General features: G+C 34.3%; 2 protein-coding genes across 7 annotated transcripts in view; both read right to left on the reverse strand.

Moving 5' to 3' along the window:
* si:zfos-2326c3.2 overlaps positions 1-8303 on the reverse strand; it is a 117999-nt gene extending 109696 nt beyond the window's left edge. For all 5 annotated transcript variants that reach the window (XR_012390226.1, XM_073922543.1, XM_021481119.3 and 2 more), the window contains exons 1-2: positions 8151-8303; positions 7726-7791 (exon numbers count right to left, since the gene is read on the reverse strand). Coding sequence is in view for 4 of the 5 variants with exons in the window: in XM_073922543.1 (XP_073778644.1) it covers positions 7726-7791; positions 8151-8207 (123 nt within the window). In the remaining variant the exon portion in view is untranslated. The remainder of the gene's footprint in view (positions 1-7725; positions 7792-8150) is intronic.
* A 3259-nt stretch (positions 8304-11562) lies between these two features.
* Positions 11563-20441, reverse strand: part of il1rapl2 (interleukin 1 receptor accessory protein-like 2) — a 593182-nt gene continuing 584303 nt past the window's right edge. Inside the window, exon 11 of one of the 2 annotated variants that reach the window (XM_068213146.2) lies at positions 11563-13103. In XM_068213146.2, coding sequence (XP_068069247.2) covers positions 12418-13103 — 686 coding nt within the window. In that variant the 3' untranslated portion in view covers positions 11563-12417. 2 annotated transcript variants of the gene reach the window in all.

The raw sequence follows: 20441 nt of genomic DNA on the forward strand, positions 1-20441 counted from the left end.
ACAGGGCTAAACACTAATGATTATTTCTAATGGCTCGTTCCGTTGCCACAAAAAAAAATAATAATAAAAAAAAAATCTAATGTAAATGTTTCTTACCAACATATTTTAATGTGTCAAAACAAGAAAACTCTAGTTGTATACACTTTTTTAGCATGATTTTTTTTTAAATGACAAGTTTAACATTGTTAAAAGTTTATTTATTATGAACAAAATCACATAAATGATCAAAAATATACATTTGTTGACTTTTGGTCCAAATTTTTTGAGTATAATGTATCATGTAAAGTGATATGTGGCTCTGTTATTATCATGAGGAGTCGTGTAACTGTTTTTAGGTTTTCTTTCCCTGATAAGAAATTGCTATAAAAACGTAGCTTTACTTAGAGGAAAATTAAGACCTGTTTAAAACCATTTTAGACCTACAAGACAATATTTCAGCAAATTTAAGACTTTTTAAGGCCTTAAATTTTGTTTTTTAAATTGAAGACATTTTAGGACTTTAAGACCCCGCGGGGACCCTGGTTAAGCTTCTGCTTATATTTGCTGATCAACGTTGAAATAAAAAATCTCCTAATCCTGTAAAAGGGATCATGCCTCTTCAGGATTAATTAACTTGATTCATATTGATTTATTTCTCAATCTAGCAATGTGTCTGAATTTTTAGTTTTATTTTCATCCTTAATTTAGCCAGAAAAATCCCATTGACACACAGTCTTTTCTTTCAGGAAGACCTGGTCAAGTAGTACATAAAGCAAATTACTGTACACTTGCTTTTCGAACCAAAAAGTTAAGGTAACTCAAACCATTTGAAGAAACCAATTGCAACAAATCAATTAAGTTCAAAAATTAATCCTAATAATGAGTACTGTGAGCCTAATCCACTTCAATACACAAAGCAATTTGAGCACAGTAAACCCCAATAAATAAAAAAAACTCAAACCAACAGAGTACTGTAAAACCCAAAAAGTTAAGGCAACTCAAACCGTTTGAGGAAACCGATTGCTACAAATCATTTGAGTTATTTAAAAAATAATAATAATAATCTATAGGAGTACTGTGAACCTCATATGACTGGGAAAATACTTCACTTGCATGTGGCGCTCCTTGAAAATAATCCTGCTCCAGCACACCTGTCTGTAATTATCAAGTAATTGTGAACACCTTGTTTAGCTGGTTCAGGTGTGTTTGACTGGGGCTGGAGCTGAAATCTGCAGCATGGTAATCCGCCAGAAGAATGGCTGGTTATCCCCTGACCTCATTTGTGTAAGTCAATAAACAAAAAGGTATGAAGGTAAAAATACAACATGGCTTTAAATTGTTTCTGAAGTTTCTTTCAGATATACATTCACAATAGCTCTACCAACTCAAAATAAACAATTCAAATTGAAAATGAGTAGACTATAATGTTTTTTTTAAACAAAGTTAAACCAGCTTTCAGCCAGTTACCCTAAATACCCTAAGTTCCATATAGCAGCCATCTTTGTTATGAAGAATCCCCCCTTCCACCCCTACTTTCCTAGATGAGTGGCAGGGTGGCCCAGTGGTTAGCACTGTTGCCTCACAGCAAGAACCTCACTGGTTCTAGTCCTTACCAAGCCAGCTGACGTTTCTGTGCCGAGTTTACACGTTCTGCCCATGCTCATGTGGGTTTCCCCCGGGTCCCCCAGTTTCCTCCCACTCTCCAAAAAACATGTAACTTAAGGTAATTGACTAATACAAATCTGCACCATAGACATGCTCCTAGTAAGTAGTTATCTCTTAAGAGCAATCACTATCTGTTCATTAGCTACTACAGCAGGGGAGTTTTTGAGATGTACCTGAGCTCAAACTCTCCTCTTGCCTTGCAAACGGGGGTGGGTGGGAAGGGGTGGGGGTTGGGACCCTGGGCTTGAGGATCTTAAGAGCTCAGGGCTCTCTCCCAGGACAGCATGCCAAACAAGCTTTATAATCAATCATCAACTAAGTGTGGACTCTTTAAAAACAGGAAATATCAAACATGAAGTGCTGCTTATGAGCTTGTATGATTTCTTTGTCTCATGGACAAAGTGATGACATGTAAGTATTCTGTGGTAGGGCTAAGCGATTTGGGGAAAATATGTAATTGTGATTTATTTTTTTTTTAAAAGACATTGCGATTTTGATTTGATTTGCAATTTAATTTTGTAGTCAAGCGTCAGCTCAATATTCTGTATCGTAGCTTCTTACTGCTAAAATGCAGTGAGTGTTCCTTTAAAAAAAGGAACAAAATAAATTAACTCCAACTTCTATTCATATTTGTTGATAAATATTTAGAAATCATTTTTCTCTAGAGCAAACAGTAGTGAGTTATGGTGTTAGTTATCTCCTGGTGCCTCCTGGTGTTTTTTTTTATAAGATGTAACAGCTGCAAACAAGCTACTAGATTGAGTGTCACTGGCAATACTTTGTCGACTTTTTATTAAATTTAATAATACATATACATTTCATATTGCAGCCTTTTGCGATTAGATAATCGCAACATTTAAAATTTCGATTACGATTCGATTAAATCGCACAGCCCTAGTATTACTAGTTTTAGACATTGAATGGATTTGTTAGTTTATTGTTCATTTTATAAACATATTTCCATTTATTAAGTAATTGCAACGTTTCAAATCAAGATTGTGATTTGATTTTGATTAAATCGCACAGCCCTAGTACTCTGGAGCTGCAATACTGGCCACACAAATAAGCTGCGGTCACACTAAAGCATGCAAAATTCTGTCGTACAGCGCTGCGAAAAAGGGCGGGATTAAACAAGATGATTAGACATTTAAAAAAGCAAGCGATTGGTCCACGTTTTAAATGTCTGTCCAGAGAGGTCATGTTTTGATCCTCGGTTGGCCTCACGCAATCATCATCGCAGGTCAGAGTTCACCAAGCTTGAACCTTCCAATGCAGCAAAATGCGAAACTTGCCATACGACCTTACATTTCCGGTCTGACACATTCGCATGCATATGAATGGAAGTCTATAGGGAGAAAAGTCCAGTGTGACAGCAGCTTTAGCATGATATTTGTCAGTGAATCTCAGAATATGTGCATAAAAAGCTTGTTCTTGTCAACAATCACTCATTACTCCCATCATGTGATCAGTGATTTCTGGTTCCAGCTGCACTGTTCGGAGCAGACAATTTCATTCATTATGTAATATATACACTGTATACAGGTCATTGTTTAACACCAGGCACACTAACTACTTGGGCTACACAATGTATAGAAAAATTCATTATTCTTCGCGTCATAGTCCCCCTCATATTTAGAGACAGTCCATTTAGAAACTATAATTAATAATTATATGAACATAAATTTTTGGATCTCATTCGAAGAGAAAACATGATTTATGGCCCTTTCCTGATTTATTACAGTGTGATGTGGACAACAACCCACTTGATTCCATAGTCTAACTTTTTGACATACATTTCTTCTCTACATCAGTGAAATTCATAGTTCTTCTTACACTGAAATATGCCATTATATTTACCTAACTTCACTATAATTTCAAATAAAGGAAAGAAAAGTTTGTCCCAATTTCCATTTCACACTTACTTGAAAGATGTAGTAACAATGAAAGCCCACAATGTTAGAAAGTGATTGAGTTGTTGTTGCGTCAAAAGTGAAAATACATGATGAAACGCATGCAAGAAATCTCTGAATGCAGAAGTAGCACTGAAACTTCCCACCGGTAATCAGAGTCAATGTTTGACCGCTGACTGGCCTTGAAAGCCATGCAATAATTCATGATATTAATTATACATTATGCTGAAATGTTCCCAGATTTGGGATCCTAGATTGAAAATGATTTAACTGAATGAATAGTTTGTCCTTGATTTCAAATTATTTAAAGGGACACTTACATTTTTAAGCATCTGGAAACTTGCAGAAGGGTGATAAATCAATTGATAGAGAATTGAGGAATGATTCGACATAAATTCTGAGATATCCCAAATGTATTGAATTGGTCTGAGGTTTTATTTGTAAAAGGCAGAATTCTGCTTGCCTCCAATTTCTTACACATACAACTTGAACCTAAAATATTCATTAATACATTTAGGAAAGGTTGATGTGAATTTAAAGCGTGTTCAGCTGTGTTTACTTTAAACTCAAGGCATAAAAACAGAGGTGCTAATACATATGACCACTTACATGTATACAGTACGGTGAAAATTTCGCCATCTACTGTCAAAAACTAACCTCAGAATCCATTCCTCAGATAACAGTGATGCATTCCAAAAATCTAAGATCCCATGAATGGCAATGCATCAATGCTTCAAAACACTGGCAAAGAAACTTAACACAGTGGAACACTGAAATGCTAATATGCAATACAGGTTACCAAAATGTTATTGCGGAGCAACACAGACCAAACACAGAAGTATAAATGCTCAAAATGGCTTTGGCTTCATGAAATAGGATGTAGTATGAGATATGGTGATCAATTAATCCAGAACTATAACTTAAGCCACCTTTGCACTGCACACGACTAATGACAAGCAACAGACTGGAAGTCATTAATTTTCAATGGAGAGTAGTCCGGGAGCTGCGCAGGGTGATCACAACTTATAACACAGAATTAAACACACATTTTGCAAACTACACAGAACGAGGCAACAATTTTATATACACTTACAGGTTATGATTCAGAGGATGATTCAGAAATTGGTCCATTTGTACTGTAAAAGTTTCTGACAAAATCCCTGTCAAAGTTTAACAAAGTCACATACATAATAGTATCTGGTGCTCCTTCAATAGCAAACGGTCGACGAATCCCGTGTTGCAGAGTAGGTTATTGTATCAACAATCCGAAAAATTACAGGAACAAACATGACTAGCTTGTCTATACTGTGGTATTGTTGTGAAAATTAACTTTAACCCTTTATTTCCCGCAGCCGAATCTCCATCTCTCAGTGATAATCATCTTCGAGTCATGATCAGTCCCATGATCCCCAGCACCTCCGCTAGTGTGTGGACGGAAAGCGCCGCGTGCACATTTTAACAGAACTGGAACCACATATTTGGTAATGTACCGTTTTGACGTCGATGTGATTAAACAAAAGATCCGAACCCAACTCAATTCATTTATTCGACTCTGAGTCTACTATTTCGCTAAAGAATCAATAGTTCTAAAAATGCTGAACTTTTGGATTTAAACCTCAGCTGGATGTTTTCATTCACTTAGTGCTTTGTTACACACCACATGGAAGCTCGTTTTCAAAAACCCATAATAGGAGCTCTTTAAGCAAATTATGACGGAGTTATGATGGGTTTATGGGTGCCTTGAAGAGGATCCCCTTTAGCCATTTGCTGCTGGTGTTTTGTTAGTCGTACTAATTGCTTGATCCTATAATGCAGGGCTGCACAATATTGGAAAACTCTAACACTGCAAACTTTTTTTTATTCTGCGATAGATAGATAGATAGATAGATAGATAGATAGATAGATAGATAGATAGATAGATAGATAGATAGATAGATAGATAGATAGATAGATAGATAGATAGATAGATAGATAGATAGATAGATAGATAGATAGATAGATAGACTTAACATTCCATATACTCACGATCTGACTATTGTGAATGATCACATTGTGATATCGATGCTGTAACGATATATTGTGCAGCTCTACTTCATTGTTACTAGCAACAAGCTTTTTTTTAAGCAACAAACTTTATAAATATTAGTAGTTTGCCCTTCTAGTACATCCTACCTAGCAAGAATACTGCTAAGCAGTGGTATGTAATGCTAAATTTAAAACAAAACAACCACTCAAAATCTTTAAAATAATTTAAATAATTTAAAATATATTTTTTTAATATCTATATTGTGTTTTTGAGAATCAATACAGTATTGAGAAACAATACAATACAATACTCATGTGTACCAATATATTCTGCACCCCTTATGACAAGGACTTGGTAAATCACAGATCTCTCTTTTAAATGAATATGTTCTATAGCATACTTCACAATAATGTATTTGTGCCAATACCTTTTCTTTTTTAAGAAAAGCTTTTCTTTTTTAATTACTTATACAAAATAACACCATAATAAATGTTAACTAAATAGCATGGTTAAAAAAATTGTACACACAAATGAATATGTTAGGAAAATATATTAAATTAAATTATAATAAAGAATTAAAAATCAAGAGAAATATAAAAATATATATTTTCAATTTTGTTTAATGTTATAGTTTGTAAAAGTTTTTTTTGCAATACTTCATTAGAATTTAAATGCATTATCATAATTATTCCTAATGATGTTCGGCAGGGCTGCACAATTCTGGCTTAAATTACAATCACAATTTTTATTTTATTTATTTATTAATTTTTTTTTTGCATAAAATAAAGATCACAATGTTCTCAGGATTATGTAGATGTAAAATAAAAGTTAGTATGAGTAGCCTATTATTATTGTTATTTCTAAAAGATACGGTAAAACAACAATAATAAAATTAAGTAGGTTCTGTTCAAGTGTCCACTTCTGTAAAGTGGACATCATGCATGCGCATCCTCTCTGTGGTAAACACAACTCACTGACACTGTAACAAATATGTCATTACATGAAGACAGAAATAAAAAAATTTGGGTGAATGATTACTTATTAATAATTAATTTGGAGGTGTCCATTTTGCTGAGTAATGTAAATAAAACAATAAGAAGACTTGTGTAACCGCCTTTATGCTTCTCTGCTGAACTTTAATTGCCTGAATCATAGACATGCTGGATTAAGATCATGTGGAGTGTCGATTTGAGATTGTGATTTTTTTTTCCGATCAATCGTGCAGCCCTAATGTTCGGTGACAAATCTCCTATTTCAATTAGCATACCTTTCTAATAAAACTGTTTTGTTTAAGTGCATCAAAATGTATTTGACTGAGAAATGGTAAAAAATACATTTTTAAAAGGGGGAATTTTTTAAAGTCTTTGTCACAATTTAAAGTCCTAAAATAAAAGAACTACACACTACGCTACTTGGGGTTTGTCGCATTAAAAGGGAACACCCTATGTGTTGTGCTTCTATTACTACAGGCTTTTAGAAGAAAGCAAGAAAAAATAGAGAAAAAAAAAGCTCCTATTTGTAGATATTGCACAAGATGAGTCACCGTGAGACTACTACGGTCAAGTGACTTGTGCTAAAGCAACTGTAACAGATCCACCCTGACCTGAATCAAACACACATGTCTGTGTCACACATCCCACACCACAGGGTGTTTGTGCTTAGATCACACATCTTTAAAGATCCGATATTTATGTGAAACACGCTGTGACCTTCGTGAGGAAGTGAGCTCCACCCAAAAAGTGTGTCAAAGACCAAAAGCACACTTGTAGGTTTTATTAGCGAACTTTCCCACAAACTTTTTTTGTTAATGTTACTTGAACTGCTTATTGTCATAAATAAAAACTAAACAAATAAATAAATTCCTGAACAACACTGAATTTGACCATATGCATACTTATGCATATGCATTGCATTAATAAATAAACAAATTAATGAATATAATTTTGAACAGCACTCTCTTGAAACACTGAATTTGATAGATAGATAGATAGATAGATAGATAGATAGATAGATAGATAGATAGATAGATAGATAGATAGATAGATAGATAGATAGTAAATAAATAAATAAATAAATAAATAAATAAATAAATAAATAAATAAATAAATAAAAGCAACAATCCAAGCAATAGACACCAGCACAAACCTTGTAAACTTGTCCATACGTCCCATTTCCGACCACTTCTATGAGCTCGAATATCCCCGCAGGATCCTGAAATAAAGAATTACATGCATTGTCCGATAAGATTTCAATAAAGCCAAGATGTCCACAGTGTTATCTAAAGTTGGCAGGCTGCCGTGATTTGAGACGCGCTCATGTTTTCACTCTGCTTAAACATCTGTGACAGTTTCATTTCCATTTTAAATGCGATTGGCAAGTGAAGAAAAGTACAGGAATGTATTTTCCCGACACATAACTAGAGTTTAACGACTACTCTAAACTTAAAATGGCTCACAGTAAAGTTTATCGCTATTAAATCTGACACACAAACTTTGTGTAAAGACTCGACCAATAGCTGCTGTTGAAAAGATGCAAAAAATACAAAACAAACACACTATTACTTCACTTACCCGTAAAGAGGCGAGGTCGATGTTGCTCAGACTTGTTGTAGTGAAGTCTCTCGCCATTTTAATGAGCTCTTCTACCAATATCACAGTTTCTTAACTGATCATGGTTTGAGGAACAGTATGTCTGCCCATCTTCAGCTCCTCGATAGCGCATACACAAGTATCCTACTAAAGCGAAGGCTTCGCTCATGAATGTTAATAACATAACGGAACTCTCGCCCACTAGTTGGAACTGACTTGCTAATATCAGTAAATGGGCGTTCCTAACGGTTAAATCAGCCAATCATTGCACAGTACAAACTTTGCTGCTAAATTATTCATAAGCGTATGTTCCAAGAGAATCCCGTCGTTTCACTGGCGACGACAGTGTGACCTAATTAATATTAATGCACAGTCCCTTACTATAGTAGGATTTGTCGTTTCTCGGGACAAACACAGGAAACCCGGAACACGAGTGAAAAGTGAAAAGCTGCCCTTTCCTCTGCTTACAACAAACAAAGCCCCTCATCGTTGTACATTGGACAAGCTTCATTCACATTTTACTACAAAAATTCCATGACTTTTCCAGGACTTTCGAGTCAATTTTCATGACCTAATGTTTCATGTAATGTTTACGTATACGTTGTTAATCATACGAAAAACAATGAACGTTTAAATATATTACAGCATATTGCAAAACATGCAACAATCTCTTTTATTTCAATTAGTTTTTATATCTATGATTACACAGCACTAACTATGTGGGACCATGTTTTGGCCAAGAAAAGAAGTAAAAGCAACTGACCTCCATTCAGTATACAGATATTTGTGACTATTTTTAGATGATGTTAGTTTGTTAAACTAGTAATAGAAGGTAAAACTACTTCTATTGTATAGCCGCGATCACACTGCACTTTTCGTTCGTAGACTTCCATACAGCAGACCAAAAACGCAAACACATGTGCGACAAGTTTCGCTTTTCACTTGGTGAATTCTTACCTGCGAAATCACATCATGTGATAGTGTTAGACTAGAAGACAATTTAAAATAAGAAATTTAAAATATGGAGCAATTGCTCACTTTTATTACCGTCTAATCATATTGTTTCAATACCACCCCTTTTCACAGCACCGTGTGACAGAATTTCGCAGACACAAGCTCTGTGACCGCTATGGAGTCAATCCAGGGCCATATATACAACATAAAAAAAAAAAGTTTTGCAAAAAAAAAAAAAAAAAATTAATAATGCAAATCTGAAAAAAACTGCAAAAGAAAAATTTAGTTTTGAGAAATAAAAATTAATTTAGCAAACAAAAATAAAGAATTGCAAATAAAAATCAAGTAGTGCAAAAAAAACTATTTGCATTTTTTTTAAATACACATATATTTGCAAAATATGTTTTTCAGTGTTGCATTTACAAAACCTCTCAAGTCAATTGAAATACTCATTTCGATTTGCTTTTCAGTCAACCGTGAGTTTGCAATGCTGTTTACTTTTTGCACTTCAAATTTTTGTGCGTTTGTCTTTCTGGCCTTGATTTCACAAGGGGTATGGAGTCAATCTGGGGCCATATATACTTGCAAAATAATAAAAAAAAAAGTTTTGCAAACAAAAAAAAAAGTATTGTTCAAAAAATAAATAAATAAATGCAAATCACCAAAATCCCAGGGCAAAAATTAATATTTGAGAAATAATAATTAATCTTGGTAACAATAATAAAGAACTGCAAACGAAAAATTAGGTTTTGAGAAATAAAAAAAGAAATTTGCAAACAAAAAAACAAATCCAAATAAAAATCAAGCAGTGAAAAAATAAATAAATAAATAAATAAATAAATATATATATATATATATATATATATATATATATATATATATATATATATATATATATATATATATATATATATATATATATATATATATATATTTATTTATATAAAAAACAAAACAGCATTGCAAACTCACGGTTGACAAAAAAGCAAATCAAAATGAACATTGCAATTGACTACGGGTTTTGTAAAACTCAAATAATGACTAAATGTAAGTCTTTGAGAACGGGTTTCTCAAGCCAGGTGGTGCATTAGACCAGGGGCTCATCTCCTGTTTCCAAAATGCATCACAAACTGCTTGAGAAATTGTTCTTCTATTATAATTGGTGATGAAAATAAGATGTACTTGTTTGTACTAACTGTTTATTCATTTAAACATTAATTTTGAACTGTACTGTGCCTACATAAGCTCGAAACAACGACTTTATATTACCTTGATCCGACTATAGTCATAACTGAACTAAAGAGAAATGGAATTAGGACATGTGGAGTATGCATATATTAATAGCATTTTTGAAGTAAACACCGCAATCAAACTATTACCGTCATATAGGACTTTTCGTCTGTCAGTAAAAGGCCGCGCACACACAAACACATCTCGAAATGCAGAAGTTTTTTAACACTCTCACCAGTGCTTACTCATATATTGCGTCTAATACCGCAGTTTGAAACAGGGGCATGAATGAAATGTTCATGAGTGAAAATGCTGAACTGCAGTTAAGGCACCTAAAATTACAGGAAACTCTTACATGAAAGCATTTCACGTACACACCTTAGTTATATTATTGTCTATTAACTAGATTACAGATGTCCATGTAAACGTAGTCAGTAGTGTCTAGTAAGTGAAAGATCCAGAAGGGCATCCTGCTGATTTGATTCAGAAGGGCATTTTTTGTCAGACGGCTCACCGGTTTGACTTTCATTCACCGTCATTCATTTTAAAAAGCACAGGGTCCATCTTATTTTTATTTGTTTCACTCGAACGCATAAACATATACATATATATGTTTTTTTTTTTTTAATTGCAACTGTCTTAGTTTTTTTCACTGCTTGGTTTATTTGCAGTTTTTTTTTTTGTTAGCAAATTTCATTTTTATTTCTTAAAACTAAATTTTCCCTTTGTAGTTCTTTAATATTGTTAGCAAAATAAATGTTTATTTCTCGAAAATAAAAAATTTTCTTCGTGATTTTTGGAGACTTGCATTTATTTATTTATTTGTTTATTTATTTATTTATTTATTTACTTATTTATTTATTTATTGTTCAATACTTTATTTTTTGTTTGCAAAACTTTTATTTTGCATGTATATATGGCCTTAGATTGACTCCATAGACCGCAGCTTAAGTCGCTTTGGACAAAAACGTCTGCTAAATGACTAATGTAAATGTAATTTCCATGACTTTTCTAAAACCTTGTGGATTTATCTGTTTTTCCAAAACTTTTCCAGGTCTGGAAAATACCATGTCAAAATTCCATGACTTTTCCTGGTTTTCCATGACCGTATGAACCCTGATTAGAAGACAAAAAACTGGACCTTTATTAGTTTCATACATCATTCAAACATATCGTCAATGTGTCCTGAAATAAAAAGCATCCCCCACACTTTCTCACTCATATATTTATTTATTCAGTCGGTCTGATAACATTAGTTATATTACAAATAATTTATACGCTAATTCAAAACCCCAAAACTCTGTGAGTCAGACAAGCTGCTTGGATTTTTGAATATTTTGTTAAATAACAGCTCAGATATTTGTAAGTCACTCTCCCACACATCACTGTATGTATCTGAAGAGTAAAATGGCATACTAGACGTGAGTATACAAAACGAAATCACTCATTTTAGTGATCTGTCATTTCTTTAAACTAGATTAAGAGGGCAACATTGCATACAAATTCGGTAAAATGATCATAAATATCAATAAATGTCAACGATCAAACCGTTTGACAGCACTGAAATGCTGGGTATGAAAACAATCAAAACATAACATCCAAAACGACCTGGAAATAATTAAGTCGAATGACGAGTATCAAAAAAAATGTACACCTCCTCTTACCTGGCTACAAACAATATTAAAATGTGCTTATTAGATCTGACGAGTATTTATTTGCATAAATAGAACATAATATTCTTTAAAGCTCTGAGCTGCTGTGTCTTTACATTATTGTGCTATAACAACCAAAGACGTGAATGTCAAATAAAACCTTCGATGTTGAAGATGCAGATGCAGTGAATAAACTGTACATAGTATAATAACCTTAAAATTCAAGTAGGAAAACAATATCAGTAGCTCTTCATCGGTCAGAACGAAGTATGAAAACACTAAAGGCTGGAAGAAAGCGAGATAAACCATCATGTTTCTTTTTGAACCGTAACTAGATGAAATCATGCAGATAAAAAGGAGGGTAGGGAGAGGGGGATGAAATCGGCAAAGCTGGGCAATTGCTGTGAGGTGTTCTACCAGATATCGCTGGAAAGTTCTTGTCCAGACAGCGGTACGAAAGAGCTGTTCAAGTGAATCTCTTTCTTGCCTTTCCCAATGTTATTCTGCGTCAGTCTGCCATTCAGCAGTGTCATGGGCAAATTGCAGTACATGTGACGGCCATTGAGCGTCGCTATTGCGGTGGTGGGCAGCTCATATTCGTAGCTCCGGCAGAAATGGCGCATTTGCATGTGACTAGGCTCATTATAGTCTGGTATTTCAACCTGAGTAGGCGCTAGCGATGCAGAGGTCGCTGTCATGGCAACTGTAGATACCGCCTGCAGGTCACCAAACAACCCTTGCTCTCCTGAATCTAGAACTTGTCGACGAGACATGGTCTCTTTTTTCTTAGCTGGCATCTCGTAGCGGACCTGCTTCCAGAACTTGGATTTCAGCTGGTTGCTTTTGGGGCCCTGCCATTTGATGAGCGTCAGCACTCGGATGGTGTGTTTGAGGTCTTCTACCTCCTGGTAGTTGATAACGCTGCGCAGGTCCGGGCATTCGATCATGATCACCTTGATTTCACCAGTCACCAGCATGCTGTGCAGTCGCGGCTCGAACTGGAAGATGCTCCAACCACGGCGGGCCACGAACTCGGGGGTCAACACAATAATGAGACGCCTGCTCTGCTCCACGCTCCGGGCCAGGTCCTCGATATATGCTGGAAACAGACAGAAATGACAAATGACTACGGATGCCATGCGCAATGTCACACAGACACACACAGATATGGAATAAATGGGGTGATTCAGACAAAAAGCAACATAAATCATTTGTGTAAAACAGTGACATCTAATCTGAAATGACAAATAAATAGGTGAAGATTTAGCGCAACGTGTCAGTGCAGACCAAGAGGCAACCTCCCGCTCTCTTGCGCGTGAAGCCAATATGGAAGTAACTGAAACTGCAATTCATGGACTCTCCTTTGGGGGCTGCCTCCAGAAACTCCAGATGTTCACTGGTTGCAATGCTAAATTGGCCAGTTTTACAGCTGATAAAAATATGTTTACAGCCTGGTACAAAAGATGGTTTTGGTTCATATAGCTAATATTACTCTTCATGACAACTGTGAGGGGGTGATTTTTTTTATAACTTAACTCTTTTGTTTTTATTACATTATATTAAGTCTGCATAATTAAGGGCGGGGCCAGTTGAGTGACATCTAGGTCTCGCTGGTCACCGTCACGTCACCTCAGCTGATTCCAGCTGATTAGCTGCTGAACTCTGCATATACGTTGTATTTTTGTTTTGTTTTATGTAACTTTACTCAGTCAATTGCCTTTTGGAATTATTTCTTACAATTATCAGATGATATGGCATGCTGTGTGCACTTAATTGTGCTCACAAACCATTCAAATTGTCTCCATTTCCCAGGTGAGTGAATTACTTAAATACCATATCTATAAATGTATTTGTTTTACTTATAATGTATTATCATTCATAATTTTCTTTAGACCTGTAAAGCACTCCAGAAACTGACAGATTGATTAGCTGTAGGCAATAAAAAGGTCATCTGAAACGTTGTCATACAGTTTTATGCCTGTTTTTTTTAGATAGCCTTGCATTTACTAACATAGACTTTATTTGAAGTATTTGGAAGTAATTTGCGTTTTCCTCCTGTAGAAAATCGTCATTAGAATGTTTAGTGAATCAATGTTTTACAAAAGTTTTTTAAAAGTCTAAAAACTTTATTGATATATCAGGCAATGCAAGTTTATTTATATTGCACATTTCATACATATAGTGGCAATTCAAAAAGCTTTACATAAACAGGAATAAAAGAGACAAGTATAAGAAAAATAAAAACAAATAATAAAAATGATTTAAAAAAAACATAAAAACAAATAAATATGTGTTAAATCAGGTTATAAAAGAATGAAAAAAAGAGAAAAACATAGTGTGATCTGTCGGACGAAGCACAGCACTTATTTAGTAAAGGCTCTGCTAAACAGATGTGTTTTCAGTCTTTATTTGAATGTGCCTAATGTTGAAGCACATCTGATCACTTCTGGATGTTGATTCCAGCAGCGAAGGGCATAGTAGCTGAAAGCCGATTTATCCTACTTTGACTGAACTCTTGGAATTTCTATATTATATATTCCTAAAGATCTGAGTGATCTGTTAGGTTTGTATTCAGTGAGCATATCTGAAATGTATTGAAATAATACTTTAAAATCTATTCTGAATGTAACTAGGAGCCAGTGTTAAGACCTGAGAACAGGTGTGATGTGCTCTGATTTTGTGGTACTGGTCAGAATCCTGGCCGCAGCATTTTGGATGAGCTGCAACTGTCTGACTGTCTTTTTGGGAAGGCCTGTGAGGAGGCTGTTACAGTAATCTACCGCGCTGCTTATAAAAGCATGAACTAGTTTATCTAAGTCTTCACTGGAAACTAAGCATCTGATTATTGCAATGTTTTTGAGATGATAGTATGCTGATTAGTATCCGTGACATCACCCATAGGTTTCTGAAGAGCGCAAATGAAGGTAATGAAGTCGCGTGTCGCAGGTAATGAAGTATTAAGCATATCTCCCAAAGAAAAGCCAGTCTAAGCAAAATGCTAGCAGTTGTCTGTGGCTTCGCTCAAGCTCCCCCTCTTTGCCCTTGTTTGGTAACCCCGGTCGGTTGGATGACACGCAAACAAAATGGCGACGGTTGGCCACGCCTACTTTTAGCTTAATTTGCGTTCTTCAGAAACCTATGGGTGTCGTCACAGATACTACACCTCTTTTACAATCTATAATACAGACTCTTTTTTTTGGTCAAACATTTTGGTTAGTTGGTTAGTGTTAGTTCAACCAAACATTTTTATTTTGTTCTGAATTAAGCCCTGGTCAGATCACATGATTTTTATTGTCAGTTACAAAAGTCACTATATCAGCTTATGCGATTTTGTGTTGATAAAATCTTGACCTGTCATGAGTAACACATGCCAGACTCCACGTTTCTTCACAATTAGTCATTCCGTGACGTATGCAACAAGCTTTATTTCCTAAAACAGTCACAAGTGTTGCTATAACAATTTTTCTTCTCTCAATTTCAAACCTTATTTCAATCTCAATGAACACTGATGCTTGCTGACAACTTGGCTACATTTTTTAAGGGCATTCGTTACGACATAAATAGGATCAAACCTCATCCATTCATTCATTTTCTTTTCGGTTTAGTCCCTTTATTGATAAGGGGTTGCCACAACAGAATGAACCACCAACTTATTCAGCAAATGTTTAAAACAGCGGAAACACCTGTACACTCTTGCATTCACACACATATACTACAGCCAATTTAGCTAATTAAATTTACCTATAGCGCATGTCTTTAGACTGTGGGGGAAACCGGAGCACCCACGCTAACGCAGAGAGAACATGCAAACTCCACATTGAAATGCCAACTGACCCAACCAAGGCTAATTATTATTGTAATTAATATTATTATCAATAATAATAATAATAATAATAATAATAATAATAATAATAATAATAATAATAATAGTAATAGTAAAAAAGCAATATTGACAGGAGTAATAATTTCATTTGAAACTACATACAATAGGAGAGTAGTTGTTTAAAATTGCAAAAAAAATATTTAATAACATTAAATAATGCCGTTGTGATGAACAGAATAATTTTCTTTAAAAAAAATAACATGGAAAAAAAACGTTAAAAACTTTTGAGCGGTAGTGTATGTAATTATGTAATTATGTATATATATATATATATATATAAATTATGGTATATATATATATATATATATATATATATATATATATATATATATATATATATATATATATATGTACTGTATGTATGTTTGTATGCACAGTATCGCTCTGGTTACAAAAGTAACCCTCGTTCCCCGAGAAGGGGAATGGAAATGCTATAAGTTGATTTTAATCCACGAATGGGGATTTCGTTTCAGAGAGCCAATTGCCTGAAAGAGTATATATCGGCCTATGTAATGCCAAATGAGTGTACACACTCTGGACCGAGAGAATGCTCTCTTTCGCTCGAAATCGCTGGATCACAGCAGGAGGAACCCTCATCGACTCTCCCAGAGGGCTGTAATAGTCTCTGAAGCAAAAAGGATGGTGTTTCCTTGCTTTCTCTGTGCTTATTTGCGGAGCCAATTGGCAATAAGCTTCAGGTGCGCAAGCTTACGCTGCCAACTCATTTGGCATTTCATTGGCCCGTTATATATTCATTCAGACAATTGGCTTTCTGAAACGAAATCCCCATTCGTGGATTAAAATCCACTTACTGCATTGAAGTTCCCCATCCGAAGGGGAAGTATGTATAAATCATGTATAGTTGAAGTCAAAATTATTCCCCATTGAATTTTTTTAACTTTTTCAAATATTTCCCAAATGATGTTTAACAGCGCAAGGAAGTTTTTCACAGAATGTTTTTCTTCTAGAGAAAATCGTATTTGTTTTATTTCTGCACAAAAGCAGTTTTTATTTTTTTACAAACCATTTTAGGGTCAATATTATTAGCCCTCTTAAGCTATATATATATATATTTTTAATTGTCTACGGCAGTGGTTTTCAAATCTTTTTCACCAAGTACCACCTCAGAAAAAAAATGGTCTCTCCAAGTACCACCATAACGACCAGTATTAAAATACAGTAGCATAGTAGGCCTAATAAAGCAGCTACAGCACTGCACTGTTCAAAAAACGTGGCAGATTAATTTTTTTTGATAAAAATATTTATTATTGACAGCCACTATAAACATTAACACTGCAACACTGTGTTAAATAAATAAAAAGTCAGCGTTTGAATTAAAATGTGCTTTTAAGAGTTAATTAAAATGGCACTGTTTTAAAAAGTAAAAAAAAAAAACAAACAAAAAAACTGCTGTAATTAAATGTAAAGTATTATCATATAGTAGCCTATTCATCAAAACCTGGAAATGTTCCTTGGGATACATATAGGCTACAGTATGTGTCATCATATTCATGTATAAGCTTTTTGATATATATTTTTTTAAATATACAAATAAATTATATGAAACATATGACTTGAAATCTAAACATTACCTTGTATTTTAAAAATATATGAATTGGATTTACATACTTAAATTGAAAATTAGATCTGCTTATTGCACGTTAGAGGAGGCTTTGTGTGTCAGAAAAGCAAGACATTAATTTACCTGTCAACATTGGGATATAAAAATACTGGATACGCCTCAACAACCGTTACAAATATGGCAAGGAAAAAAGCTTCAAATGATTGAATACATAACAAACATTAGAAAATCGAAATAAATAAAAGGTTAAGCCTATTAAAATCAATTTACTGATGGGATCGGTGTTATTGTATACTTTAAAGGTTTAAAAATGTTCATTCTTTTTACTTTAATTATTCAGTGATTCCTTCGCGTACCACTAGAAGGAAGAGTGTACCACATTTTGAGAACCACTGGTCTACAGAATAAACCATTGTTATACAATGATTTGCCTAATTACCCTAACTTAACCCTGTGAAGCCTTTAAATTGCACTTTGAGCTGAATGCTAGTATCTTGAATAATATCTAGTGCTAAATATTATTAACAAATATTACATGCTATCATCATGGCAAATTATTCAAACTTTTATGTTTAGAAATGTTTTGAAAAACCTTTCCTCTGTTAAAAACAAAAGTGGGTACAAAATTATACAGGGGGCTAATAATTCAGGATAATTCTGACTGCATGTACAGTATATATGTCTCTGTATTGAGCTGTGAGTTTACTTGTTCCCCAGACAAAGGTGAAAGACCAAATTTCAAGAATCACAGTTTGCTACTTTGCCCTGGACATCAAATACTTCCAATTATCCCTTTCTTCGAGATTTGACCTTAGACTTCTCTCTGACAGAAAAAGACACAGAACAATACTGCAGAAGATAAAGAGCAACTTTGGCCATATCTGCAAGATATTAGGGGTTGACTATAAGCAATTACCTATAGTAACCATCCAGAACATCTTAGCAGATGGGAAGCAATGTGCTAAAAACAACTGCATGAATGACCTAGCAGTCACCCAGAACTGGTAATTGCATAGCAACACACAATGAATCATAACACCTTAGCAACCGCATACTGTCGCACCCCAGCAACTGTTTCACACACAAACCACACAACAAGCAGCTTAACAGGAGCACTGGGGTGATGAGTTGGGAAATGTGGTTCATTCATATTTAACCAAATCTAATATGGCTATTATTCATCCACACCTATATTTATTTGTTATATATATATATATATATATATATATATATATATATATATATATATATATATATATATATATATATATATATATATATATATATATATAATCAATTCAAACAAAAACCTAAGCTCACATTTTGTGTGGTCAGCATATACAGTTGAAGTCAGAATTATAAATCAAATCAATCAAATTATATTTAACAGAGCAAGGAAATTTTCACAGTATGTCTGAAAATATTTTTTCTTTAAGAGAAAGTCTTATTTGTTTTATTTAGAAACAGTTAGAATAGGAAAATGAAATAGAAAATAGGAAAAGAAAAGCAGTTTTGAATTTTTTAATCTCATTTTAGGGTCAATATTATTAGCCCCTTTAAGCTATATTTTTTTCGATAGTCTACAGAACAAACCATCATTATACAGTCATTTGCCTAATTACCCTTAACCTGCCTAGTTAACCTAATTAACCAAGTTAAGCCTTTAAATGTCACTTTAAGCTGTATAGAAGTGTCTTAAAAATTATCTTGTAAAATATTACTTACTCTCAGCATGGCAAAAATAAAATAAATTAATAATTTGTTTAATAAAATAAACAAAATTCAATGTAAAAAAAGATAACTGTGAAAAAATATTCTCTCTGTTAAACGACACTTTAAAAGCATTTAGTAGTATTTAAAATGTCTTAAATACTGTTTGTGTTTGTGTACACTGTAAAAATGCTGGGTTCCACAAAATTCCTCAAAACAAACAGATTAAGTTAAAACTTAATTTCCTTTATAAATTTAAGTGGATTGAATTTAATAATAATAATAATTCCTTACATTTATATAGCGCTTTTCTGGGCACTCCAACCATTAAAACCATTAGGTTGTCCCAAAAACATTTTAACTAAGTAGTTTGTTAGTGGCTGCTCGTTGGCGCAGTGGGTAGCACATTTGCCTCACAGCAAGAAGGTCAGTTGGTGTTTCTGTGCAGAGTTTGCATGTTCTCCCCGTGTTTGCTTGGGTTTTCTCCGGGTGCTCTGGTTTCCCCCACAAGTCCAAAGACATGCACTATAAGTTGGGTGGGGTAAATTGTTTGTAGTGAATGTGTGTGAATGAGCGTGTATGGATGTTTCCCGCTGATGGGTTACAACTGTAAGGACATCCACTGCGTAAAACATAGATACGTTGGCGGTTCATACTGCTGTGTCGACCGCAGATAAAGCCAAAAAGTAAATGAATGAATGAATGAGTTTGCTAGTGTATATACACACTCTCCGGCCACTTTATTAGGTACACTTGTCCAACTGCTTGTTAACCCAAATTTTTAATCATCCAATCACATGGCAGCTGCTCAATGCATTTAGACATGTAGACATGGTCAAGACGATCTGCTGCAGTTCAAACCGAGCATCAGAATGAGGAGGAAAGGTAATTTATGTGACTTTGAACGTGGCATGGTTGTTAGTGCCAGACTGGCTGGTCAGAGTATTTTAGAACCTGCTGATTCATCATGGATGTGCAACCAACAAATTTGCAGCAACTGCGTGATGCTATCATGTCAATATGGACCAAAATCTCTGAGAAATATTTCCAGTATCTTGTTGAATTTACGCCACGAAGGATTAAGGCAGTTCTGAAGGCAAAAGCGGGTCTAACAAGTAAGGTGAGCCTAATAAAGTGGCTGGTGAGTGTATATATGTGTGTGTGTAGATATATATATATATATATATATATATAGATAGATATATATATATATCACCAGATGAATTCTGCATCGGGAGGGTACCTCCATAAAATCTAATTCA

This window comes from Danio rerio, chromosome 14 (genome assembly GCF_049306965.1).
Source record: "Danio rerio strain Tuebingen ecotype United States chromosome 14, GRCz12tu, whole genome shotgun sequence".
NCBI classification, from domain to species: Eukaryota; Metazoa; Chordata; class Actinopteri; order Cypriniformes; family Danionidae; genus Danio; species Danio rerio.